General features: G+C 62.0%; 3 protein-coding genes across 8 annotated transcripts; 1 reads left to right on the top strand and 2 right to left on the bottom strand.

The window, feature by feature from the left end:
* Nucleotides 1-2,690: 2,690 nt before the first annotated feature.
* On the top strand, nucleotides 2,691-17,436 carry EXOC7 (exocyst complex component 7). Of its 6 annotated transcripts, XM_028130509.2 has the most exons (21): nucleotides 2,691-2,805; nucleotides 3,007-3,072; nucleotides 4,165-4,349; nucleotides 4,846-4,951; nucleotides 6,168-6,390; nucleotides 7,266-7,433; nucleotides 10,076-10,168; nucleotides 10,985-11,053; nucleotides 11,973-12,118; nucleotides 12,477-12,629; nucleotides 12,807-12,905; nucleotides 13,206-13,268; nucleotides 13,550-13,616; nucleotides 14,348-14,386; nucleotides 15,086-15,151; nucleotides 15,428-15,548; nucleotides 15,740-15,835; nucleotides 16,566-16,629; nucleotides 16,836-16,877; nucleotides 16,983-17,116; nucleotides 17,268-17,436. In XM_028130509.2, exons 1-21 carry the CDS (start codon nucleotides 2,746-2,748, stop codon nucleotides 17,368-17,370), a joined length of 2,163 nt encoding a protein of 720 aa, XP_027986310.1. In that variant the 5' UTR covers nucleotides 2,691-2,745; the 3' UTR covers nucleotides 17,371-17,436. The 6 variants fall into 6 exon arrangements, with proteins under 6 accessions (XP_027986310.1, XP_054565843.1, XP_008153253.1 ...); XM_054709868.1 differs by lacking the exon at nucleotides 10,076-10,168; XM_008155031.3 differs by lacking the exon at nucleotides 14,348-14,386.
* An 827-nt stretch (nucleotides 17,437-18,263) lies between these two features.
* ZACN (zinc activated ion channel) lies at nucleotides 18,264-21,598 on the bottom strand. The gene is made up of 9 exons (XM_054709869.1): nucleotides 21,345-21,598; nucleotides 21,141-21,265; nucleotides 20,984-21,028; nucleotides 20,765-20,871; nucleotides 20,397-20,566; nucleotides 19,540-19,664; nucleotides 19,209-19,419; nucleotides 18,956-19,117; nucleotides 18,264-18,558 (listed from the first exon to the last, which is right to left on the bottom strand). The coding sequence occupies exons 1-9, from the start codon at nucleotides 21,436-21,438 to the stop codon at nucleotides 18,368-18,370; spliced, it is 1,230 nt and encodes a 409-aa protein (XP_054565844.1). The 5' UTR covers nucleotides 21,439-21,598; the 3' UTR covers nucleotides 18,264-18,367.
* Nucleotides 21,599-22,572: 974 nt separating this feature from the next.
* On the bottom strand, nucleotides 22,573-25,065 carry GALR2 (galanin receptor 2). The gene is made up of 2 exons (XM_008155036.3): nucleotides 24,548-25,065; nucleotides 22,573-23,441 (listed from the first exon to the last, which is right to left on the bottom strand). Exons 1-2 carry the CDS (start codon nucleotides 24,913-24,915, stop codon nucleotides 22,646-22,648), a joined length of 1,164 nt encoding a protein of 387 aa, XP_008153258.2. The 5' UTR covers nucleotides 24,916-25,065; the 3' UTR covers nucleotides 22,573-22,645.
* Nucleotides 25,066-25,693: the final 628 nt, after the last annotated feature.

Below are 25,693 nucleotides of genomic sequence, written 5' to 3'. Positions count from 1 at the left end.
TGGTCAAGGCACATGCCCAAGCTACACATGTGGGAGGCCGCTGATCGATGTCTCTCTTTCACATAATGTTTCTCAGTCAATATGCAGCCTGGCCAGTGCGGCTCAGAGGTTGAGCATTGACCTCTGAACCAGGAGGTCACTGTTCAATTCCAGGTCAGGGCACATGCCTGGGTTGTGTGCTGGATCCCCAGTAGGGGGCATGCAGGAGTCAGCCACTCAATGATTCTCCTCATTGATGTTTCTATCTCTCCCTCTCCCTTTCTCTCTGAAATCAATAAAAAAAATATATTTTTTTAAAAACCAAATTGCAGGTTTGACCCCACACGTGGCTGAAAGCACCCTAAAAATTTCCTTTGCTCTCTCTTCCGTGAGAAAGCGCGCAATAGCTGTCCACTCCTGGGCTTTCTTTCATTTTATATTTAAAGGATTTCAAGAAAGAAAAAAACAAAAACAAAAAACTCCTCTGACCACTCTTTCAGATGGCATTGTTGAAGGCTGGTGGTTTCTAAATGAAACAAACAAAAAAGAGTATTTTTTTTTATCATTACCGAAAAAAGGAAAATGTGTTTTCGTAGACGTGTTAGCAATAGAGAGGGAATTTATACTCACAGTCTAGAAATAGAGAAACTTGAGCATCCCCTGTACTCTGAATTTTTTTCCCCCTTTTTTGCAATGCATCTGTCATATTTAAATGGCTGTAATCCCAGGAGCAGACACTGTTGTGGCTGTTCACGTCATAGCATGCCCATTTTCGGGATGGCTGGGGGCCGCCCAGGAACATGACTTTGGAGGCTGTTACACTTGGTACATGAGGAGAAGCACATGAAAGAACACGGTTCCTCCCCCCCTCCTTCCCTCTGGAAAGGGAGCCTCGGCGGCGGAGGGGGCTGGGCGATGGTCAGCACCCCTGTGTTCCGCACAAGTTTGTGGAGGAAAATCGCGGCTTCCGCTCGCTCCTTTCGCGGAAGCAGCTTGTGCTGAGTCTAGTTGGGGAATTGCGGAATCAATGTCTCACAGACACGCCTCACACTGGTTGAGCATAAAGTTAAATGCATCTTTTCATGCTGTCTACCTTTCTTTAGCTACGGTGGTCATAAAAGTAACCTGCTTTTCACGGTGGATTTTCTTGACCATCAGATTGGCAGCTTTGCACAGCAACAAACCAACGTTCCTGAGCGGCGGAGCATGGGAGGGGGCGAGCGCGGAGCTGCAGGGCCAGCTGTGTTGACTTAGGCAGCGACCCCTCTGCCCTGAGCTTCCTCCGCGGCGGAAGGGACACAGCCGCGGTGCCCCCCTCGGAAGTTTATTGTGAGGATTAGCCAGGACAGGGAGCAAGAATGGGGTGACAGAGCTGGGCAAACAGACGGCTCTCACTACGTGGCAGCTGGCTACCAAATTACACTTAGTGGAGGAAATTTGAGAAAATACAAAAAAAGCACACATGTAGTTCATTTACCGAAAATGCAATGAGATTGTACAAAGTTGAAAATATTTGTTCGCCCTAACTGGTTTGGCTCAGTGGATAGAGCGTCGGCCTGCGGACTCAAGGGTCCCAGGTTCGATTCTGGTCAAGGGCATGTACCTTGGTTGCGGACACATCCCCAGTAGGGGGTGTGCAGGAGGCAGCTGATCGATGTTTCTCTCTCATCGATGTTTCTAACTCTCTATCCTTCTCCCTTCCTCTCTGTAAAAAAATCAATAAAATGTATATTTTTAAAAAGTATTTGTTCATTGTATGAATAACCCATGGACACAGACAATAGAGGCGGGGGAAGGGAGCGGGGCAGGCTGAAAGGAGTCAATGGAGGGAAAAGGGGGACATATGTTATACTTTCAACAATAAAGATTTGGGGGCGCTGCCCTAACCGGTTTGGCTCAGTGGATAGAGCGTCGGCGTGCGGACTCAAGGGTCCCAGGTTCGATTCCCGTCAGGGGCATGTACCTTGGTTGCAGGCACATCCCCAGTAGGGGGTGTGTAGGAGGCAGCTGATCGATGTTTCTGACTATCCCTTTCCCTTCCTCTCTGTAAAAAATCAATAAAATACATATTTTTAAAAAATAAAGGTGGGGGGTGAAAGGTTTGCGACGCAGGAAACAAGACACAGAGTCCAGGCCATGGAAAGGGGGGGAGGTTTTAATCTTGCGCTCCCAGGGCGAAACTCACCAGTCCGAGAGTGGGCCAGGGGAGTTCGCGCCAAAACGGGGGCTTAGGTACTTCCTTTATACAGCCGTTTGGTGAGGGGAGGGTGGAGAGCATGAGAGATGTGGAATTCCTGCCTTGGGCAGGGGTCTGGGAAGGCGCCAGTTATCTTCGTCACCATCTACCTTGCGGGTGCTTGCATGGCTGTGGTCTTTCCCCCATGCCTCAACCTAACAGGGGGGGAGAAAGTATTTGTTCACAACCATAAAGGAGTCCCTTCCTCAGACATATAAGCATGATGTTAGCGATATGTTTTTTGAACGTGTGCTATGGGCTAGGTGCTGCTCAGAGACGTAAAGTGCTGAGTGAGGCTTTCCGGGCTGGTCCGCCAGGGCCCCCCTTCGGCCACACCCAAGATGGCTACGTCCCCAGCCCGTCTCCGTGCCCCGCGCAGGCGCACTTCCGCCTGCCACTCCCAACATGGTCCCACCAGTGCGCTCCGGGGCGGGGCCAAGGGCGGAAGTGGGTGTAACAGGGACGGAAGCCGAGAAGGTACGCACGCAGAGACAAAACACTGGAAGTGGAAGCGGCGCCGGGCCGCAGGGATGATCCCCCCGCAGGAGGCGTCCGCCCGGCGGCGGGAAATCGAGGACAAGCTGAAGCAGGTGAGACTGGGGCCGCCGGGGAGGCGGGGGAGGAGAGGAGGGGAGGCGCCGAGGCCCGGGCCAGGGCATCTACTCTGGAAGGGGGCAGGGGTGTGAGGGGGCGCTCCCTGCAAGGAGCTGGGCTCGGGGGCGAGGCCGTGGGCCCGGGACGGCGGTCTTTAGCCGCGGGCTTCAGGTGATGCCTCCCCTCCGCGCCCCCAGGAGGAGGAGACGCTGTCCTTCATCCGAGACAGCCTGGAGAAGAGCGACCAGCTCACCAAGAACATGGTGAGTAACCCTCCGCTGGGAGCGGCTGGCAGGCCTCCAGATCCCGCAGGGAGAGAGCTGTGCGACCTGGCGGGTCCGGTGCGGTGCATAAGGCCTGGGCTTCTGGCCTGGGTAGGGATGGTGGCTTTGGGTGGGTTCTCCAGCAGCAGTGTGGCGTGTCTGTTACCCTTCCCCTTGCCCGCCTCCTCACTGAGGATGCCGCTGCCCCGCTGGCCTGGTCTTCGTCTCCTCCTGCAAACACTCAGTGAGGCTGACTTAGGTGGGCTGGGGACGGTCATGTGTCATCCTCACTTCAGGTGACGGGCGGAGGGCAAGGGTGGCACTTCTGAGGTTGCCGAGGGCAGACAAGACTCAGCCATCTCCCGCCCCCAGGGCTTTGGGATAGAATGAGCTCCGAAATCGGACAGATCTAGGATCTAGTCATCACCCTCCACTTGTTTGTGTGTGGCTCCTGACAGGTAACTCTGAGCCTCAGTTAACTCATATGACAAAACAGAGACGAAGCCACGCTCCTCCTGTGGCTGTGAAGGTCATAGGAGCCTTGGGTCACATGGGGACCCATCTTGCACAGCGCCTGGTGTACAGTTGGTGCTCAACAAATAGGAGGTTTCTTCTTTATTTCTGGAGGAGACCGTAAAGCACAAGTTGAGTAAATACGAACTTGGTGTGTGTATGTAGTAACACAATCATGAAGTCCTCGTCTTCGAGAGAGAGGCTTTTGGAAGTGCCAACAATGCATTTGAGGCTACTCCATATGCAACTACTTCCTGCTCAGTCTAGGAAAGCCTCCGAAAGAACAGAAATTGAGATTTGGCTTCAAAGGGTGGAAGGGAAACCATCCCGGGGTGATTATCTTTTGGGGGGAGGTCCTTTGATGCTTGCATTGCCTTCAAATCAAATTTCATCCAATGTATTTGGGCCACCTCCTGTGTGCTGAGGATACAGTGGTGACAGCTGCACCCCCGGCCCTTCCCTCATGGAGCTTACTGTCTAGAAAACCAGAGAAAAAGCAGCAACTGCCAAAGACCTGGTGGGTGTCTGGAAGCCACGCTGGGACACCCGCGAGGCCTGAGAGCTCGTGGTGCCCCTTAGGTGTCCATCCTGTCGTCCTTTGAGAGCCGCCTGATGAAGCTGGAGAACTCCATCATCCCTGTGCACAAGCAGACGGAGAACCTGCAGCGGCTGCAGGAGAACGTCGAGAAGACCCTGTCCTGCCTGGACCACGTCATCAGCTACTACCACGTGGCCAGTGACACGGAGAAGATCATCAGGGAGGGGTGAGCTAGGGCCAGGGGTCACGTTCCTTTCATTGTGTTTTTTTTTAATTGACCTTTTCTTATTTTTTGTTAATTTATTGTTGTCATGTTTAAAAGGATTTTCCCGTTTTTAAAAAATAAGTTTTTATTAATTTCAGAGCGGAAGGGAGAAGGAGAGAGAGATAGACACATCCATGATGAGAGAGAATCATTGATCGGCTGCCTCCTGCACGCTCCCCACTGGGGATCGAGCCCGCAACCTGGGCATGTGCCCTTGACCGGAATCGAACCCGGGACCCTTTAGTCTGCAGGTCAACGCTCTTCCACTGAGCCAAACCGGCTAGGGCGATTGTTGACATTCTTGATGCCTCCTGGACCAGCGGCGTAGAATGGGAAGGGGAGTTGGATATAGTTGAGCCTGGAGTCCCCTATATCAATCCTCTCCTTTCCTCTTCCGAATGGGTCCTTCTCTTCATCTTCCATCCAGCCGGGCTGACACAGCTCTGTTCCTTCCCAGCCCCACAGGGAGGCTGGAAGAGTACCTGGGAAGCATGGCCAAGATTCAGAAGGCTGTGGAGTATTTCCAGGACAACAGCCCAGACAGCCCAGAGCTCAACAAAGTGGTGAGGGGCCAGCAGGGTAATGGGAGAGGTGTGGGGACATCGGTCCCTCCCTGGTCTCCGGAGAGACGGAACCAGCTTAAAGGAGACTGTGGTAGAATGAGCAGAAGTATCTAATATAGTACACGTATAGAACTCTGCCTCAGGAATCACAGATACACATTTTTAAAAAAAAATTTTTTTTATTGATTTCAGAGAAGAAGGGAGAGGAAGAGGGAGATAGAAGCATCAATGATGAGAGAGAATCATTGATCGGTTGCCTCCTGCACACCCCCTACTGGGGATCGAGCCCGCAACCATTACTTATACAATATAAATTTAATGTTTGATTTTTACAAATGCATTTGGCGTTTTCTTATTGTGGTAAAAATACATAATATAAAACTTACCAATTTAACTATTTTTATTTAAAATTTATTTTTATATTACAGTTGACATGCAATATTTTATTAGTGTCAAGTGTAGTGATTAGACATTTATGTGTCTTATGAAGTGATCACCCTTATAAGTGTAGTACCTACTTGCCACCGTATATAGTTATTACAGTGTTATTGATTGTATTCCCTATGCTTTACTTTACATCCCTGTGACGGTTTTAATAATTACCAATTTGTACTTCGTAATCCCTATCTTTTTCACCTATCCCCTCCCATCTGGTGACTACCAATTTGTTCTCTGTACCTGTGAGTTTATTTCTGTTTCGTTTGTTCATTTATTTTGTTTTTTAGATTCCACATATAAGTGAAACCATACGGCATTTGTCTTTCTCTGTCTGATGTATTTCATGATTTTGTATGAACATGTTTCCAATTCTCTTACATGTTCTGGATACCTGTCCCTTATCAGATACATGATTTGCAAATAATTTCTCTCATTCTGTGGGTTTTTTCGCTTTTTTTGATGGTATCATTTACAGCACAAAAGTTTTTAACGTGACAGTTCAGTTTCTCTCTTTCTTTCATTGCAAACCCTTTCTAACAAGAAGACAGATTGGTAGTGCAGTGAGGCGGTAATCAGCCAGTGTTCATGGAGCATCTGCTTGTGCAGCCCCGGGTTTCACCTGTGAGCATCCAGTTAGAGAGCCCGAGCTGAAGGAAGGCTTCCTGCCTTTCTGCTCTGGGTTCAAGGAAGTGCAGGCAGGGGAGGGGAGGGGAGGGGGGGAGGGCTAGCCGAAGGCCGCAGCAGCAGTGCGCCCTCCTCCCTCCCCTCGCCCCTGCAGAAGCTGCTGTTGGAGCGGGGGAAGGAGTCCCTGGAGTCCGAGTTCCGCAGCCTGATGACCCGGCACAGTAAGGTGGTCTCCCCCGTGCTCATCCTGGATCTCATCAGCGGGGAGGAGGAGCTGGAGATCCAGGAGGAGGTGCCCCTGGAGCACCTGCCGGAGGGCGTGCTCCTGGACGTGATCCGCCTCTCCCGCTGGCTGGTGGAGTACGGCCGCAACCAAGGTGAGGGCCGCCGAGGGCCAACCGCAGGCAGGGCCGGGGGGTGGGCCGGGTTTTTGTTTTGTTTTGTTTTTAATAAAAAGTTTAGCCATGGCCGGGTGGCTCAGTGGGTTGGAGCATCGTCCCGTACACCAAAAGGTTGTGGGATCGATTCCCAGTCAGAGCACATACCTAGGTAGTGGCTTCAGTCCCCTGTCAGGGTGCGTACAGGAGGCAACTAATCGATGTTTCTCTTCACATCCGTGCTTCTCTCTCTCAGATCAATAAAAATTAATAAAGTCATTGTGTAATGGCTAAAGATAATAGTGTTTTTTTATTCACTGACAGTGGTTGTCTCTTTGCCTCCTATAAATTATTCACATCCTTTGACTCCTTATCTAATCTTTATTTATTTATTTACTTTTTAAAAATATATTTTGATTTTTTACAGAGAGGAAGAGAGAGGGATAGAGAGTTAGAAACATCGATGAGAGAGAAACATTGATCAGCTGCCTCTTGCACACCCCCTACTGGGGATGTGCCCGCAACCAAGGTACATGCCCTTGACCAGAATCGAACCTGGGACCCTTGAGTCCGCAGGCCGACGCTCTATCCACTGAGCCAAACCGGGTTCGGCCTTACCTAATCTTTATATTTTTATCTGAGAATACTTCGCTTCAGAAGGTAAAAAACATCGTCAGTTCTATCGGGGGATACTTTTCCTTTAAAGATTCTGCCTGATGCGGGGCAAGGCCCTGTGGGTGGCTGCGAGCCCGAGCAGGTGCTAGGAACGGGTCAGCAAGTAGAAACAGTGGGCACACCGCCGCCCCGCGGAGCTGTTCTAGGGGGGAAAGGCCGGGACCCGGCGGCCACAGGCCCGTTGCCGCATCTCTCCTCAGATTTCATGAACGTCTACTACCAGATCCGCTCCAGCCAGCTGGACCGCTCCATCAAGGGCCTGAAGGAGCACTTCCGGAAGAACAGTTCTGTCTCTGGGGTTCCCTACTCCCCTGCCATCCCCAACAAGAGGAAAGACACGCCCACCAAGAAGCCCATCAAGCGGCCAGGTGAGTCCCCACCCCGGCCCTGGAAGCACCAGCCGGAAGGCGGTGGGACCTGCGTTGCTTTCGGCCACCCTGGGGTGAGCTGCGTCGGCCCCTCCAGCTGCAGGCAGACAGGCCAGAAAGCAGGTGTGTGCCCCCAGCAAGGCCCCACGGAGGAGGCTCTTCCTGCTGCTCAGCAGGGTTGGGGGGCTGCAAACATGTCTTTGGAGGAGGGAGGGGCGTCAGAGATGTGGAGAGGCAGGGGAATGGGGTGCCAGGGCAGAGCCCCTTGCCGGGCCCCTGCTCCTCCCCTGGTGTCCCTCCAGGAGGCCAGGCTGTGACAGCCAAGCTCGGGGGATGGGATGGGCCTTCACCTCCCAGCAAGCCAGGGCGGCTGGAAGTGGCGCGTGGCTGAGAAGTGGGTGGGAGACCTGATCCTTTCACAGTCGGTCAGGTCCGGAGGGAAAACCCTAGCCCGCCCTTGAGGGGGAAGTGCGCCTGGCTCTCAGGCCGCCCTGCCAGTGAGTGCCTTGGGGCGGGCCGTAGGGGTGGGGGTGGGGGCCGCACTGAGGGCGAGAGGCCTGGGCCATGGGTTGTTGGTGTCCTGGGTGAGCAGCTCGCTGTCCTTGTCCCTGGCATCATGTCCCACAGTCCGTGCAGGTAAACTGCCCTGTGTGCACCGCAGCTTGGCAGGCCTGGGCTCAAGCTGCAGGCACCGCCCCAGGGTGGCCTGCGGGACCCGCCCCTGGTGACAGGCTGGGTGTAGAGCTTACCCTCCCTTTGTCCGGCCCTGCCTGCCCTGTCCCTCTGAGGGGTCTGTTTGCACCCCTTAGGGTTTGGAAATGTGGCAGAGCAGAAGCTGCCCTGGGGGCACAGCCAGGCGAGTGTTGGGAAGCTGGGGGGCCTGGAAGGAAGGCACTGCCTTCTCCCCTCCAGTGTGGGTGCCCTGGCCGCTTCCCCAGAAAATCAGTGATTCCACTAAGCCGGCGGGCTTGGCCGAGGCTGCGGCTGCTGCACGCGGGCCGTCCCGTCCCTCCCTGAGCCTCTGTGTGCTGAGAGGAGCTGTGTCTGGGAGGCCGCCTGGGCCAGCCGGGCTGTGCTCGGTTCCCCTCCGTCTCCTCTGACGGCGCCGGGAGGCCCCGGGACCCAATGTGCTCTGCCCCGGGGTGCTGGCTGGCCATGCAGGGATGGCCTTCCGGGCGGAGGGGCTCACCGTGGACCGAATCCCTCCGTGGCTTGTAGACCCAAGAGGGAAACTAGCTGGGAGGACCCCCTGTTCCTGTGGGGGTTCGAGAGTTGTCCCGAGCTGGTGGGCTCAGGACTGGCGTCAGGCCCGGGGAATCGCCCTGGGGACGTCAGTGCCTGGTGGTGGGAGAGGAGCCGGGAGAAGGAGGGGGTGGCCATGAGGCGCCGGCCTCAGCGCTGTCCATGGTCATTGGGTGCCTGATGGTCTTGGCAGCCGCCAGCAGCAGCCCCACTGCACTCCCATGGCCCGTGCTGGCTGCGCTCCGGGAGGCCCGGCGGGCCCGTCTGCTCCCGCTCAGCTGCGGGCAGGAGTCTGATGTGCTCATGAGCGGCCGCTCACTGCACACAGAGACAGATGCTGAGCCGGCCCCGTGTTAGTAGCAGCTAACGGTGGCGAGGTGCGGACAGGAAGAAATGAGCCCCAACCTTGCCTCCTCACCCGCGCTCCTCTGGGGCGCAGCCAGGACTCGGCAGCCTCGCTGTGCTGTGCTCGGAGATGCGGGGAGATGCGGGGGACGGGCCGCGGCTCCAGGGCAGAGGGCAGTGCAGGCAGCATGCTCGCTGTGGGGGTGCTGCTTTACCTCCCCACATGCTCTGCCCTGCGGTGTCTCGTTCCCCAGAGTGGCCGGCCCGAGGCCGTGCGCTCAGTTTTGTTTCTTGTTTTGACTTGTGACACTAACTGTTGTTTCCCCGTGCCAAGAGCATGCGCCCTTTCCTCCGGCCTCCCTGGCTCTCCGCGAGGCTGTGCCCCCTCTCGCTCTGGAGCCTCCCAGTCGCTTTGGTGGTGTGGGTGACGGCGTGTGGGCCAGGCTGCCTCCGGGGCTCCAGCCCTCGCACTGGCACTGCCTCCCAGGGCTCCTTCCCGTCTCACCGGCTCCCATGCTGCTCTCTGACTGCTGCTGGGCTACTTGCCAACACTGAGCATGCCCAGAGAGCTGTGCCTGGCGCTCCGGGGGGCGCAGGCCTCCCAGCCTCCGGGTGCCCGGGCTCTGTCCTGGGTCATAACTCCGGGTGTGAGAGCTTCGTCTGTCACCAGCTCCTCCAGCCCGAGCCCTTGCCTGTTTAGATGTCGGGAGCTCTTTTTACTGGGGCTCCTCTTGGTGGATCTCTGCCCGCCTCGTCTCCTTCACCCTCCACGCGCCCTCAGATGAGCTCAGGCCAGAACAGAGAGGGTCAGCAGCAGGATCGGGAGGCCCCGGGGAATGTGTCCACCCCTTCGTCTCCATCTGCTGGGTCTCCGGCGGCCTGGGGAAGGTCTGCTGGGGGAGGCGGGTCTGGGCGTGCTCACTGTGGGGCCGGGCGTGGGCTGGGCGTGGAGGGCCGCGGCGGGGAGAGGGGGGTCGGCTTGGAGGGCCGCTGCCGTTTTCTCTCACTCATTTCCTAGGTCTTCTTATCTCCTCTCTGTGTGGCTCTGGTGACAGGGACGATCCGGAAGGCTCAGAACCTTCTGAAACAGTATTCCCAGCATGGTCTAGATGGGAAAAAGGGGGGCTCTAACCTCATTCCTCTGGAAGGTAATCACCCGTGTTCCTCTCCCGCTCCCCCCTCCTCCGTCGTGTGTTCACTCCCGCGGCAGGGCAGAGCCTCCAGCCCCAGGAGGGCCTCGGGAGGCACCCTGAGAGGGCACGGGTGGGGCTGCCCGTCCCTGTGCCACTCGCTCCAGCTGGCGCAGGGACAGGTTTCGTGGCCTTGGCCTGGTCCTGTCTGGCTGATGGCAGCTCTGCCCTCCCTGGGGCTCCCCTCCCCCTCCCCTCCCTGTCTCTGTCCTTGTCTCCTGTTTGAACTCAGACAGAGTTCTTTGCCGTGGGCAGCCCTTTCACGCTGAGATCAGCGGTGGCAGGACCAAGCTGGCCTAGGCCTCCTGGTCACCCCCAACTTTATAAGGGGGGGTGCAGCAAGGGGACAGGCAGCTGGTCGGCCTCATCCCTTTCTCATGTCAGGAAGGACAGCCCCACCCTGGAGGACCTGGCCCTCCTTCGTAAGAATGAGCTGGGGACAAGAAGAAGGCTGTCCCCATTGCCTCGCATTGACATTTCTCTAACCGGGTCTCCCCCACGGCCGGCGAGATAACCCCCTGGGGCCGGGCGTCAGCCGCCCCCTGGCTGCCGGAAGCCCCTCGACTCTCCTTGGCCTCGCGGCTTTCTCTCAGGCTTGAAACGGCTGTTCCCAGGGTGGCCCGCGGCAGAGGAGGGGCTCAGGGCGCCCTCCAATGCCCCTTCCCCCGCCCCCACCCCTCCCGGAGATCGAGGGCTTCTTCCCGGCCCCGAGGGCCAGCCCGCCCGGCCCCTGGATAAACGCTGCTTGTGTTTGTGCGGCCGACGTCTCGCTAGGTCACGAGCATGATTTCCGAGTTAAGCACCTGTCCGAGGCCCTGAACGACAAGCACGGGCCGCTGGCCGGTGAGTACGCAGCCCAGCCCAGCCCGCGGGCAGCCGCTGCCGCCTTCCCAGCCGTCACCGGAGGGCCCAGCAGGATGGGCCAGGCCTGTCGCTCTCTCCTTCCATCTCTCTCCTTCGGGCGCGAGGTCTCCTTGCCTCCCTCCAGCTGGGAGTGTGCACCTGGCTCTCAGGGCCCGGGCCACGGGGAGAAGTGGCCGCTCCTTGGAAGGCAGGCCGAGAGGGGAGGTGGCGCCCTGGCGGGCCGGGAGCCCGACATCGGCTTCACCAACAGCTCCGACTCCTGGGAGCCCATCCCTGGGCGCGTAGGACTAGGCCCCTGCCCCAGCCTCCAGCAGTGGCATCCGGTCTCCTCCTGGGGCAGCTGATAGCCAAGGAGCCCTCCCTCTCTGGGGCTCACACTGCCTCTTCACCTTTAACCCGTGCCAGCTGGCCTCATAGCCGGAGCCCACCGCCTTCCTACGGTTCCGGAAGCCTGGCTGGGCTGGCCACCGCCCTCGTAGGCCCAGCGTTTTCTGAGATGGCTGTCTCCTTGGTGGACACTGCCGCCTGCCCCCCAGCTGCCCTCTTTCCATACAATCGGACTCCTCAGTCCTGGGGCCATACCCTCTCCAGGGAGTCCATTTAGGGATCCTCCGCTTCCCCTTTTATCTGTCACCCACACCTCCCGTACCTGGCACTCAGGGCCGTAAATCCCGCCCATGGCAGAGCTCAGAGTGAAGCCAGGACAAAGGCTGGGCCCAGCCATTTCCCCGTCAGCCCATGGGGCCTGCTGGCGTCCTCAGCTCTCTGCCCGCACAGTCTCCCTCCTCCCCGTCGGGGGCCAGTCTGGACCCTCGGCCAGGAGCTGGGGAGACCCTCGCCCCGCAGCAGGGAGAGGGCTGTCCCCAGCCCAGCAGCTCAGCGCACCGCTGTCCCGCAGGGAGAGACGACATGCTGGACGTGGAGACCGACGCCTACATTCACTGCGTCAGCGCCTTCGTCAAGCTGGCGCAGAGCGAGTACCAGCTGCTGGTGGAGGTCATCCCCGAGCACCATCAGAAGAAGACCTTCGACTCCCTGATCCAGGTGCTGCCCCGCCCGGGCCGGGGCCTTACAGAGCTGTCACCGCAGCGTGGGCTGTGCCTGTGGCCTGTAGCCTCCAATACAGCCACCTCCTCCCGCCGCGCCCTGGGCATCTGTCCTGGGCATCCGTCCTGGGGATCCGTCCTGGGCATCTGTCCTGGGCATCCGTCCTGGGGATCCGTCCTGGGCATCCGTCCTGGGCATCCGTCCTGGGCATCCGTCCTGGGGATCCGTCCTGGCGGTGTGCCTGGCCGGCACCTCCCATCAGAAGCACACTGGCTCCCCTCACCCCTCGGGTGCCCTCACCGCCCCTGGGAGCCAGCTCTCGCCTCTGCCCCCTGAGCCGCGTCCTCACCCTCAGGACGCACTGGAGGGGCTGATGCTCGAGGGGGAGAACATCGTGTCCGCTGCCCGCAAGGCCATCGTCAGACACGACTTCTCGGCGGTGCTCGCCATCTTCCCCATCCTGCGGCACCTCAAGCAGACCAAGCCCGAGTTTGACCAGGTGCTCCAGGTACGGGCTGGCGAGGCGCTTGGGGGCGTGGAGGAGGGGCCCACCACGTGCTCTGCCCACACGTCTGCTCGGGGGTGAAGGAGGCATCCCCTGGGGGGGCGGGGAGCAGCTGGAAGGAAGGGGTGCACGCCCGCCCGCGGCGGGGACAGGGGCAGCTGTGCCGCTCTGCCCTCTCAGGGGACAGCCGCCAGCACCAAGAACAAGCTGCCCAGCCTCATCACCTCCATGGAGACCGTTGGTGCCAAAGCGCTGGAGGACTTCGCTGACAACATCAAGGTGACCTCCCTCCTTCCACTGCAGGGCCACCTGGCTGTGGGCCCCTCAGGGCGCAGGCTCCGAGCGGGTCGGGTCTGCCGGAGGGATGACTCCTGTCAGCACCCATTGCCTCCCTCTCTGGGGGCTCCAGGCCTGAGGCTCCTGCCCCTGTTTTCTGGCAGGTGCATCTTGCTCCCCTTTGTGCCTTAAGGGGTGTCCTGCCACCTGTCTGCCAAGAGGTGGCGCCAGGAGCAGGCTGAGGGGCGTGGGGTGGGGTGGGGCCTCCTTGGGAGCTCTTCCAGGGAGCGGCTGTTTCCACAGAATGACCCGGACAAGGAGTACAACATGCCCAAGGACGGCACCGTGCACGAGCTCACCAGCAACGTAGGTGCTGCCCGGGCCCCGGGGGTGGGGGCCCCCAGGACCAGTAACGTAGGTGCTGCCCGGGCCCCGGGGGTGGGGCCCCCAGGACCGCTCAGTGCTCAGCCCCCTCAGCAGACCCGGCCTTCCCTCGAAGCCCGAACCCAAAGTGGGATCCAAGTTTGCAGCCGCCGTTTCACTCGGCAGACCCCGGGCCCTGAACTTGCCCTGTCACGCAGGATGTGCTGTGGGAGTGACCTGACCCCTGGGTCCTGCCCTGACCTTCCTGACCATCCCCCACACAGGCCATCCTTTTCCTGCAGCAGCTGCTGGACTTCCAGGAGACGGCCGGGGCCATGCTGGCCTCCCAAGGTACTTGGCACCTCCCAGCGGGGCCCCCAGCCCCGGGCCCCCCTCCTCCCTCTTGTCTGGAGAAGTGGGGTGAGGCCCCAGCGGCACTGCCGCCTCTGGTGAGGAGATGGCCTCCGCCTGCGCAGTGGGCTGGAGACGTGGCCTGGGGCAGGGCCCTGAGCTGCCGGGCTCCCGGGGCTGGGCTCAGAGGGCCGAGTGTCAGGGAGCGGCTTTGACGGCCTTTCCCGCCGACCTCTGCCCCGGGCTCCCTCTGGAGAGCACGCTTGTGTTTGAAGGTGCCCTTCCTGCCCGCCCTCGTCCACATTTCCCACCTTCTCTTGTGCTCGCCTGTCCCCCAATGAGTCTCACACCGTGGCCACTGGGAGGCTGGCACCTCGGGGCCAGCCTGGTACCTTCCTGAGGTTGGCACGGGAGGGTACACGCATTTCCAGCCGTTCCAAGCACTGAGTCCCAGCCCGGCGTGTCTGGGCCCCGGGCCCTCCCTGCTGCCCCATCTGAGGGCACAGAGCCAGGGGCAGCCTCGGCCTGTGGCTCTCAGGCCTCCACTTTGCTGCGTGCTCCCTGGTCCCCGTGGGTCTGGCTTGGGTGTGTCCTGCTGTCTGTCCTGGCTGTCGTGGGGCGCGGTCTGCTGGATGGGATGACACGGCTGTTTCTAACCTGTTTTTGCACTTTGCATCTTTCTCCGTCTTTGTCTCCCTCCTCCCCCTGTCGCACTGCCTTTCACTCCGTAGTTCTTGGGGACACATACAATATTCCTTTAGACCCCCGAGGTAAGCGGCAGGGCTCTGCAGCCCCATCCTCCCTCTTGAAGCCCCGTGAGTGAGGTTCCCCGGGGACAGAGGCCCCTGGCAGACGCAGGACCTATTGGGGAGTGGGGGTCAGAGGGCACCCGGTCCCTTCAGGGTGCTTCCCGCTCTCACAGCTCCCACACGGCCACTTTCTGTCTCTGAGGTTGTCCAGGCAGCGTCCTGCTGCCCCCAGCACGCTGGGACACCCTCCGGCCTAGCCCGGCTCCTGCCTGCCCGCCCTCTCTCCTCCTTGGCCCTCGCTCTATGTAGGCAGGTCCCCTCTTCCGAGCACCATAGAGGAGGTGGGACGTGGGGAAGGGGGCGGCCGTGGAGCCCATTCTGGCTCCCATGCTGACAGATGGGATAGGTGAGCCGTGATGCCCCCCAGCAGGGGGCGGGGGCTGGAGGTCCTGCCAGCCTTCCTGCTGATTGTGGGCCACCTGGCACCACAGAGGGGCTGCCCTGGGCTCCAGAGAGAGTCCAAGGCAGTGCTCCATGCAGCGGGCGGGAGCCCTGAGCCCGCGGACACCAGCTCTGCCCCAGCTCCCTCTGTCCCAGCAGCCAGGGGGAGGAAGGCTCAGAGGCCCCTCCCCACCGGCCCTCAGCTGCCCCTTGGGCTGAGGGGAGGCCAGAGAGGGTCCAGGCTGCCGCCGCTGCCATAGCCGGACTTCTCTCTCTCAGAGACCAGCTCCTCAGCCACCAGCTACAGCTCCGAGTTCAGCAGGCGCCTTCTGAGCACCTACATCTGTGAGTCCACAGCCGGCAGCAGCCGCCCCATCCCTGCTTAGCCCCGCCTCCTTTTGGTGCTCTCCTGCTATTCCCGGGTGCTCCGAGCCCCAACCCTTGGAATCACAACCTGACCTCTGGTTCAGGGCGGAGGGGCTGGGCAAAGGGCTCCTGAGGCTTGTGGCGCTGGAGTCGGGGAGCGACAGGAGTGACGGGAGGACTTGGTTTGTGGGGCCTGGGATTGGGTGGTTTGGGTCAAACTGCCACGTGGGCATGGCCACACCTTTCCCTGTGCAGGTAAAGTCCTGGGTAACCTGCAGCTGAACTTGCTGAGCAAATCCAAGGTGTACGAGGACCCAGCTCTGAGCGCCATCTTCCTGCACAACAACTACAACTACATCCTCAAGGCCCTGGAGAAGTAGGTGCCGGGGGCTGGCCGTGCCCTGCGGGTGTCCGGTGGGAGGGCAGGGCTTTCCTCCTCGCTGCCCCAGGACCAGGGGCGTGCGCGCTGCCTTTTTAGAGCTCTTGAAGGTGGGGTGGGAGGGCAGGCTGCCCTGGCCCACAGCCAATCCTGTCCCCTCTACTCTGTCCCCTCCCCCTGCCCCCCAGGTCGGAGCTGATCCAGCTGGTGGCCGTGACCCAGAAGACTGCCGAGCGCTCCTACCGGGAGCACATCGAGCAGCAGATCCAGACCTACCAGCGCAGGTGCCAGGCTGCCCTCCCACCCCACCCCTGCACCCGCCGCTCACGCTCCCTCCTCAGTCTCAGGACACTGGGCCCAGTCGGAGTGGCGTCAGTAACAGGGAACTGTTGCCCTGTGGACCCAATCCTCCTCTTGTGTTGTGGTCAAAATCATGGGGTGGCAATGGGAGCCCCCCCCCCCCCCCCCCACTGCTGGCTCCCTCGGGGGCCTTGGTGCCTCTGCAGAGGGCAGTCTGACTGCCTGCGAGGGTGAAGCTAGTAGTTGCAGGGCTGACGCAGAGTGTGGGCAGTGTTTGGCCCAGGCGAAGAGCAGGTTGCAAGAGCACTTGACCTTGACTGAGCGGCGCTCTCTCTCCTGCTGCGGGTTTGTGTCTCCCTCTGTGTCCTTCCCCTGGAGGTGTCTTCCGCTCCCTTCCCAGGACGCTCCACCTCCTTTCCTCCTCCCCTGCTGCTCCGTCTTCACTTGCCAGGAGGCTGCTGTGCAGCGGAGTTGGTGGCACTAGCATTCGTTCAGTTTATTGACTGCTGTTTCCTGTTCCAGTTTTAAAAGCGAGCATCTCAAACGCTTTCTATTCCCGAGGAAAAACCTCAGTTGTGTTTTGCTTAGTTGTGACCCAGATGGATCCCTGCCCTCCCTACACCCCCCAGTAGATCCAGAGAGAACAGTCACACACACAAAGCAAACCAGCCCGGGAGCAGCTGCCTGAGGCCGCCCTGCTTCCTCTCCCTGCAGCTGGTTAAAGGTGACGGACTACATCACCGAGAAGAACCTGCCCGTGTTCCAGCCGGGAGTCAAGGTGGGCTGAGCGCCTGGGCTGGGCGGGGTGTGTGGCAGGTGTCATCCTGTTGGCCATGTCTCTGGGAGAAAATGGACAGGAGTCCCTGTGGGGTGAGAGCAGAGGATGCCTGTGGCCACCGGGGCAGCAGGAGAGGGCGGGGCTCGGGCGCTGGGGGAGGGGCGGGGCAGGCGCCTCTCTCTGAGGAGAGCTGTCTCGGCCCCCAGCTCCGGGACAAGGAGCGGCAGGTGATCAAGGAGCGGTTTAAGGTGAGTTGGGAGCCCGTCCCTGCCCCGGCTGCTGCTGCTGCTGCTGGAGCGACACACCCCAACGTTTGTCTCCGGGTCCCTTCTCTTCCCACCTTGTGGTGGCAGGGCTTCAATGATGGCCTGGAAGAATTGTGCAAGATCCAGAAAGCCTGGGCCATCCCCGACACGGAGCAGAGGGACAAGATCCGCCAAGCTCAGAAGCACATCGTCAAGGAGACCTACGGGGCCTTTCTGCACAGGTGAGCCCCCCCCACACTTCCCCCTCGCTCAGTGCTCTGCCTCAGGACGACGCCAGGCAGGGCCGGTGCCCAGGGACACCCCACGGGGAGGCCTTAGACTCCGGGGAGCGGGGAGGAGGGCACGCTCCCCGCTGACCTCAGTGCCTGGCAGGTACGGCAACGTGCCCTTCACCAAGAACCCTGAGAAGTACATCAAGTACCACGTGGAGCAGGTGGGCGACATGATCGACCGCCTCTTTGACACCTCCGCCTGAGCCTGCGCACTCCCTGCCGGGTGGCACCGGGCAGCGTGGTATTGGACACATAAACCGTTAACCTGCCTCGGCCCGGGGAGTGTGATGTCCTTTGGGACGGATGTTGCTTCGCTGCCCGAGCCGGGAGCCCTGGCCCTGGGCCCTGGGCTCTGGATTGTGCCTCTCCCCATGCCCTCTCCCACCCACCCCCATTCTCCACCAAACCAGCACTGCCCTGCACGGCTTCCTGCGCACCTGGCTTGTGTCCCTGCGCACAGCCTGCAGGGGCCGCACGAGGGCTTCAAGACGGGAAAGGACACGGGAAGACAGAGGCCTTGCCCACGCTGCCTGTGAGCACGAGCAGGAGGCAGAACCACCCCCGCCAGCCCCGTTCACAGCGGGGGGAGCGCTCCCCCTTCAGCTCAGGCCTGAGGGTGGAGGGGCAGAGGCCACGTGGCCGCAGAGCGCCTCGAGCAAAACCCAGCAAGCTTCACCTGCTCAGAATCCGTGCCGACAGCACATGCCCCATTGCCCACATCCCGAGGGCTGCGTGTTCTGCCCCCAGGAGGCGCTCTCCCCAGTCCCTCTGGGGTCCAGCACAGCTCAGCAGCTAGGAGTCCTGACCACCCCAGGCGGCCTGACCCTCAGGGCCCTGAGTCCCGGCCCCCATGCCTCCTGGCCCAGGCCAAGCAGCTGGAGTCACAGAAGGAGCAGTGTGGGGGTGGGGGCGGGTGACTGGTGGCCACTGGTGAGAAGTTCGGGAATGGAGTGGGGGCCCCACCTACATAGGACAAGAGTGAACAGCCGAGCTCAATGGAGGCAGACCCTTGGGGGCACTTGCACTTGGGTGATGGGTTTATTTCACACTCATGGCTTGTGTGCTCACAGAAGGGAGAGCTCAGGGGGGCCTGGGGGACCTGGGGGACCCCCAGGCTTAGGGAAGAGTTGGCCTCCCTCCTCCTGTCTCCAGAGACCCTGTCAGGGCCCACCCCAGGTCTGCACCCCCAGCACTGCCCTGTTACAGCCTTGGCTGCCCCCCGTGGGGTACGGCCTCGCTAGGGGCTGGGTCAGATTTGCACGTTGCCCACATCCAGAGTCCAAGGAAGATGAACTGGCTGCACACCACCCCTGCCACGTAGAACAGGAAGAAGGTGTGGTCGGCGACCTCGGCCCAGCTCCTCCATGACCCCGCGCCTCCTCTGGTGGCCCCTGTGGGGGAGAGGCAGGAGCAGGAGCTGCACTCCAGGGCTCGCCCCACCCCTCTCCGAGCAGGAACCCAGGCACTGGCAGCAGGCTTCTCCCTCCCATAGATTCCCAACTAGGGGGATGGGGCTGGCCCACTCCCGGCCACCTCGAGTTGAAAGACCCTTGTAGAGAGGCTCCCAGGCACAGGGTCACCTCGCGGAGCGCAGTCACCAGGCCTTCAGGGAAGCTCCCCTCGCTCCCGGCTCAGACCTGCTGCTGCCAGGGCCAACGTGAAGCTCAGGGATGGGGGCCAGCAGAGTGAGTGCCAGGCCCTCTAGCCAAGCGACCCCAACCCCACCCTCGGGTGCAACTTGCCAGCTCAGCCCCATCAAACCTGCCCCCAGCCTCCTTCCTCACCCACCTTCAGGACTAGGCCCTGCATCCTGAGCTTGCTGCTCCCCTCTCGGGGCTGGGCTGGGGCTGCGCTTGGCCCTGAGGTGGTCCCAGGCCAGCAGCCCGGCCAGCAGCACCGTCTCCATGGTGCTGACGAAGAGCAACAGCAGCAGGACGGTGAAGTAGTGAACTGGGGAGGGGCGGGGCCAAGTCAGGGGCCGCGCCTGTGCCTCCAGTGCCCAGGGAGCCGCGCAGAGGGCCGGGGAGGGCACAGGGCTTACTGAGCAGTGGGTTGCAGGAGGAGGAGCTGGGCAGGGCCTGCACCAGGGAGGAGTGGAACACGAGGTAGCCCAGCAGCAGGGTCACCTTGTAGGCCGTGCGCTCCGCGGCCTGCAGGGGCAGCAGCCCCCCGCACATGTCAGCCAACAGCAGCGCCTCCCCAGGCACCAACAGAGCCATGACGGCCTTCAGTGCTGTGTTCTGTAGGTGCAGCTGGAAGGAATAAGGTTGGGGCTTTGGGGGTGTGTGTGCAGGAGCGGGCAATAGATGTCATGCCTCTGGCTCTGCATCCTTGATACCCCTGCCGCCCTCGCCAGCCACCTGCTGACTCACCGACACCTGGAAGCAGGGCACCAGCTGCTGGGGCGGGACTTGGGTTTTCAGATCCCGAACTACATACTCCCTCTTGACACTCACGATCTCATTCACCACGTGGGCCTGGAACTCCAGCTCCGTCACTGGGAGAGGGAGGGGAGAGCAGTGAGCTGAGAATTACCGCTGCCCCCCAATCTCTCCTGGGAGCAGGGGCAGGCACAAGCCGGAGCCCAGGGGTGATGGAGACTTCCGATGGCTGCTGGGCAGACTTGGAGGTGACACTGGTCCATGCAAGGGCTTTCCCAGCCTTATTTACCCCCCACACCCCCCCTCCAAGTTCTCTCCGGTCAGAGGAAGGGCTTTTTCAGATTCATAGCCGGATTTTCATTGTAAAAATAAATGCACTTGGCGCCACTTCATGGAGGGGGCGCCGTTGCAGACTCATCCACCAGTGTCTCATCTCACACCTGAAATACTAGGGTTCGTGGGCGGCCGCTGTGGCATTTCCCAGGGGGGATGGGTGTCAGGGAAGGGTGGGCCTTCTGCCAAGCTGGGCATCACCCGGTGGGTCTGTGGGTATTGCCTGGGTGGCGACACCTTCAGGATGTTTCCAGGGGTGAGGCCACGGCAACCTGAGCTGACACCAGAGGCCCAGCCACCGCAGCTTGGCCCGGCTGTTGAGGGCAATTGCTTTGCTAGCTGAGGCGGAGGGGGAGACTGAATGGGGCCGCAGGGAGCACTGGGCGACGGGGCTGCTGTCTGAGTGGGAGGTGCAGGGTGAGAAGCATGTTCTCCTAGGTCTGCTCAGCTCCCCTGAGCCGGGGCGGATGGTGTGGACACAGGCCCGCTATCCATCCCGCCCAGCTGGTCAGCACCGGTGTTGCTGAGGGCGTAGAAGCTGAGGGTGCAGTTGCTCTGGTCTCTGGGGAAGTGGAGGAGCTCGAAGTCACAGTTGGTCTCCGTGGTGAGGGCCAGGTAGAGCTCGACGTGGCCATCTTGGTCCACTTGGGCCCGTGGACTCGGGTCCTGCCAGTCCACCCAGAGCCTGCGGGGAAAGGCACCACAGCCAGAGCCCCAGCCCCCCTGAAGGGGGCGGGGGGAGACGGGCATGCCACCCCCTGCCCTCAGGGTTCCAAGAGGGAGGGGAACACGTGCTCTGCCAGGCCCGCCAGGAGAGGGCATTCACTAAGGGCCTCTGGGGGTGACACGGGGACGTGCAGTGGTTCCTGGGACGAGGACTCACGCCTCCTGGATGGTGAGTCCCGGTGTCCACAGGGAGTCCCAGGGCAGGGTAAGCACGCGCCGCGGGTGCACACTCGCGTTCCAGGCCAGGCGCGTGTCCAGCCAGGACTGCGGGCACAAGGACCCACTAAGGCTCTGGCTCTGCGTACGAGCCTCTCGGCTTGGCAGGTTGGAGACCGTATGTCTGAGCGGGTTCTGCCCCACCCCCCGAGGCTCTCACCAGCCGAAGCAGCAGCACGGAGGACACCGTGTACCGAAGGATGTCCTGGGGAGGGGCAGGCGGCACCTGAGGGCTGGCTGCCACATGGCACAGGGAGGCAGGAGCGCGCAGCCCTCCAGGGACTCGGTCCCGCCCTCCTTGGCCCGAGGACACTCACCACGTTAAACACGTTTGTCACGAACACCTGCACGGCCACGAGCAGGGGCGCGCTCCCGTTGTTGGGAATCTGGGTGGCTTCGTGACCCTCCAGGGGTGAGTTGAGGCCGAAGAAGGACGGCCAGGCTGAGGGATGGAGGTCGAGGTCACCTGGGTGCGTTGGGGCTCAAATCCCAAAGCTCATGACCTTGCGCCTTTCACCTACCAACCGCTGGTGCGCGGAGGCTGCGGCCCGGGACCGAGGGCCTCGCGGTGCCGAGTCCCAGCAAGGCGAGATGGAGCAGGAGCCGCAGGGCCATCGGGCTGCAGAGGAGGTGGGGCAGCAGCGCCCGAGCTACACCTCGGTCTCGGGCTCTTCTCTGGGGGACTGAGCAGTTGGTCAAGGCAGCTGCTCTGTGCAATGACCCTGGAGCCTTGGGCTTGGCACCCCCGCCCCACCCGGGGTTCTGCAAACACCCGGAGACAAAGCCCAGGGCCAAGCCCGCCCACCCTGCACCTGCCTGGCTGGCCTGCCCTGTCTGTCCCGCTCCACTTCCACCACCTGGAACCGGTTGCCAGTTCACGGCCAGCGAAGTAGGCCCGGCAAGCACAAAGCCGCCCCATCCGCACCCCGCCTTGGTCCTTCCGGGCTAGGCAGGTGCCTTTCCATAGTGGTGCCCGCCCGGCTAAAAACTCCAAGTGCCCTGCCCTCCACCTTGTGAGATGGGCACAGCCTTTGAGAGTGCCCTGCCTCTCCTTCAACACTGAACCCACCTCGTGTGAAAAGCCTTGGCCCAAGGACTCCAGGAGCGGGGAACCCGGGGAGAGGCGGGGGCTAGTTCAAGAGCAAAGCGCCAGGGCGTTCCTGTTCGCGCACCAGATTCTCAGCCTGAGCCAGGCAGCAGTGCCTCAGAGCCACCGGTGTGTCCCCGAACAGGACCCGCGGGGGGTGGGGGTCGACTTTCCTGTCCCAAAGTATAACCCGAGCTGCTGGAGACCTGGGCCCAGACAGCTGCAGCTCGGGGAGGACACCCCAAAGCTTGCAGTTTGTAGGCGCGGATAGGGCTGCTGGGACTCGAAAGGGTCCCAGGGAGCTGGAAGCAGCCGAGGCCCCGCCACACACGGGCGCACGAACGCTACTAGGAACAGTGTCTGCGTCCCTCATCGAACTGTATGGAGTGCTCAGCCACCCTGCCGGTCTGGGCCACACGCATCGGCGGCGGCGGCGGGTTTGCCGATCTATTTGCTTCCAGATGGCCGCGTGCAAAGAGCCTTCCCCTGGCGCGTGCTCCCCAGCCTCGCGCGTTCGGGAATTTCTACGCAGATTTTTAACTCCGCGGTCTTGAGGGCGCATACCCGCACCCAACCAGCCCAAGTCGCCCTGTGAAGGCCCGGAGACTTGTTACCGCAGAACCTCAAGACAGCGCGTCACGGCACGTGAAATGGTTTGCGCATTTTATTCACAGAGGAAAGCATGCACCCCTCCCCGACCTCTGGCTCCAGTCCTTTAACGCACAAGCGCACCCGCTAAGTCACACTAACGGCCAGGCTGCCGTTGGGGACCTTTTGGTCCCGCCAGGACGAGCCCGGAACCTGGCACGAGGCCGGGCCGCCGGGAGGCGCCGGCGCAGGGGCGGGAGGCCCGGCCGCGTCGCTCACTTGGGTCAGGTCCGTGGACTCGCGCTCCAGCACGCTGCCTCCGCGGGGGCCGGGCGCCGCGACGCGCAGGCGGCCCGAGGTGGCGCGCGGGGCGCGGCGCAGCAGGCCGGCGCAGACCCTGCGGAAGCCCTGGCGGAAGTGCTTGGAGACCAGCGCGTAGACGATGGGGTTGACGCAGGAGTTCGCGTAGGAGACCAGGTGCGCGAGGATGCGCAGCGCGTAGGTGGCGCGCGTCAGCGGGAAGCGGCCGAACCACACGCAGAGGATGAGCGCGTGGTGAGGCAGCCAGCAGAGGCCGAAGAGCGCGGCCACCACGAGGATCATGCGCGTCACCTTGCGCTTGGCGCGCCGGGCGCCCGGTCCCGCGGCCACGGGGTCGACCGCGCGCCAGAGGGAGCGCAGCGTGCGCGCGTAGGTCAGGCCGAGCACCAGCATGGGCAGCAGGTAGCTGAAGACAAAGGTGCAGAGGTCCATGGCGCGGCGTCGGGGCGCGCTCCACGCCGGGTGGCACACGGTCAGGTTGGCCAACCTCGACTGGCGGTAGTAACTCAGGTAGGGCCCGGAGAAGAGCAACGACAGCCCCCAGATGAGCCCGATGGCCCCCAGCGCGTTGCGAGGCGTGCGCAGTTCGCGGGAGCGCAGCGGGTAGCGGATGGCCAGGTACCTGCGGGTCGGACCGGGAAGGGAGGTGTCAGCCGAGCGAGCGGATTTGCGCCTTCAGCCCAGGACCTATGCACCGCGGGCCCCACACCCGCTCTCCAGGACGGTCCTCGGTGCACGGTCACAGCGCACACCCCCCGAGGGCGACCCGGCAGCAGGAAAGGCGCACGTAGAGGCCACTCGTCTGCTCTTTCCGGGACTACTGCCCACCCGTGACGCTGCCCGGGGAGGGAGGATCCGGGCGCCTCGCGGAGACGGCCTGGCAACGTCAGGCGAGCAACCTCCCAGGGAAGCCCACGCTCCCTGGGCCGCACCCGCGCTCCGGAACCCACACACTCCGCGCTCCGTGGGCCTGGGAGGCGCATGTGGAATGTGGGGTCGCCCCGCTCCTCTTGCAGGGGAGAGGGGCAGCGCGTGGGGACACAGGGGAGCGGGGAGGTACCGTGGTCAGACCCGCATTTCCTCCTCAGGTGTCCTTCCAAGTTCTGGCTTAGGGGGTGGGCGAGTTCTGCGCGTTCCTCTCCCTGCCCTTGACCTGGGCCTGGAGGTGGGGTGCAGAAGGGGTGGGGCCAAGCTAGGGGGACCTCGGGCGTGTGGCATGGGCCCCCACGAAGGACCCAACTTCCCAAGTCCGGACCAGAGTCCAGTGCGCCGAGCAAACCGTGGCGTCGAGGCTGAGTTTGACGCCATGAGCGCTGGCTTCCCTCACACAATGACTGGCTGGGCGCTGATGAACTCCTCGGCCTCCCCGTCTGTGCTGTGGGCACAGTAACCCCGCCCACCCCCATCTCACAGGGACATTGAGCCTCAAGCGGGACCAAGCACGGGAAAACGCTCTGTACCCCAAACGCTGCGCTTTGCGGCTGCCGGCGGCGCTGGAGAGCTGAGGTCTCCCGTCTGCAGCGCCAGGGACGCAGCTGATGGAGGAACACTGCAGCCCCCCCCCCGCCCCCCCTTACTCCTCTCTCACCAACACTCCAGCTTGTCTTCCCTCCCTCCCGGGCCCTCTGCCCGGTGGAGTCCTTTTCTACTCTCGGTGCCTCTCTCCTGGACCCTCGGGTCCCGCCCCTGCCACAGTGACCGGCCCCGGGGGTGCCAGGGCGCGGGTACCTGTCCAGCGAGACGGCGGCCAGCGTGAAGCTGCTGGCGTGCATGGTGAGGAAGATGAGGAAGTGCACGGCCTTGCAGAGCAGCGCGCCGAACACCCAGCCGTCCAGGGTGTAGATGGTGGCCTGGAAGGGCACGCAGCACACGATGAAGCTCAGGTCGGCCACGCCCAGGTTGAGGATGAACAGGTTGGTGGTGCTGACGGCCCGGCCGCTGCGCAGCAGCACGGCCAGCACCAGGGCGTTGCCCACGGTGCCCACGAGGAAGATGAGCGCGAAGAGCATGGGCACGAGGACCGCCTCGGGCTGCCAGCTGCCCCCGCCGCCCGCCTGGCTCGCGTCCTCGGCCCCAGGGCCCCCCGAGTCATTCATGGCGCGGCCGAACCCGAGGCAGCCCGGGCTCCCGCACCGTCTGAGTCCGGGCGAGCGCGCAGCTCCGGCTGCTCCTGCGGCGGCGGCAGCGCCCAGCGCCACTCCGCGGGCTGCAGGCGAGTGAGCTCGGCCGCGGCGGGAGCGGGAGCCCGGGTGCGCGGGGCCCCGGGGGAGGAGCGAGCAGCTGAAGCGGTGGGATGGCCCCCCAGGGCTGTCGGGTGGCCCTGGCGGGTCCTTGCGGAGGCGCGGGCAGCCCAGTCCGGGGCGCAGGGCCCTCTGGCGTCGTCGGCGCGTTCCAGCCCCGGGTCCGGGCTGTGCCGGGCTGAGCGGCGAACTGACCTCCCCGCAAACACGAGTGGAGGGAACGATCGCAGAGCCTGCGTGTGTGTGTGTGTGTGTGTGTGTGTGTGTGTGTGTGTGTGTGTGTGTGCGCGCGCGGCGCCCCTGCTTCCCTGAAGCCTGGTGGGGGCGCCGGACCTCCCCGGACTGAGGGCTCCCCGGAAGATTTCCCTGCGGGTGCTCAGAGGTGGCGGTGGGGAGGAGACAAGGGGCGGAGGCAGATGGGGGGCCCCTCGGGTTTCGGGAGTTGGTGAGTGGGACTGGCCTGCGGGGTACTCCACGCCTCTTCCCAGTCTTAATTTCCACCGACCTCACAGGAGAGCTCCGAGACCCCAGAGAGCCTGGGTGGGGATGAGGGGACTTGCTTATTGGACGTTTCGCCCTCCACTTCAATCCAATAAACAGTATTTACTGAGCATCTCCTGCGTGTCAGCCTCCG

This window comes from Eptesicus fuscus, chromosome 20, assembly GCF_027574615.1.
Source record: "Eptesicus fuscus isolate TK198812 chromosome 20, DD_ASM_mEF_20220401, whole genome shotgun sequence".
Lineage (NCBI taxonomy): Eukaryota > Metazoa > Chordata > Mammalia > Chiroptera > Vespertilionidae > Eptesicus > Eptesicus fuscus.
Note: the sequence above shows the minus strand (reverse complement) of the source record. Positions and strands in the feature narration are given on the sequence as shown.

Coding starts and splice junctions, on each gene's coding strand:
- EXOC7 (XM_028130509.2), top strand. CDS start 2,746: ATGATCCCCCCGCAGGAGGCGTCCGCCCGGCGGCGGGAAATCGAGGAC. Junction 4,952..6,167: donor GCCCAGAGCTCAACAAAGTG/GTGAGGGGCCAG, acceptor TCGCCCCTGCAG/AAGCTGCTGTTGGAGCGGGG. Junction 10,169..10,984: donor TAACCTCATTCCTCTGGAAG/GTAATCACCCGT, acceptor ACGTCTCGCTAG/GTCACGAGCATGATTTCCGA.
- ZACN (XM_054709869.1), bottom strand. CDS start 21,438: ATGGCCCTGCGGCTCCTGCTCCATCTCGCCTTGCTGGGACTCGGCACC. Junction 21,266..21,344: donor CCTCCGCGCACCAGCGGTTG/GTAGGTGAAAGG, acceptor TCCATCCCTCAG/CCTGGCCGTCCTTCTTCGGC. Junction 18,559..18,955: donor TGCAGGGCCTAGTCCTGAAG/GTGGGTGAGGAA, acceptor TCTCCCCCACAG/GGGCCACCAGAGGAGGCGCG.
- GALR2 (XM_008155036.3), bottom strand. CDS start 24,915: ATGAATGACTCGGGGGGCCCTGGGGCCGAGGACGCGAGCCAGGCGGGC. Junction 23,442..24,547: donor GCCGCCGTCTCGCTGGACAG/GTACCCGCGCCC, acceptor TCCGACCCGCAG/GTACCTGGCCATCCGCTACC.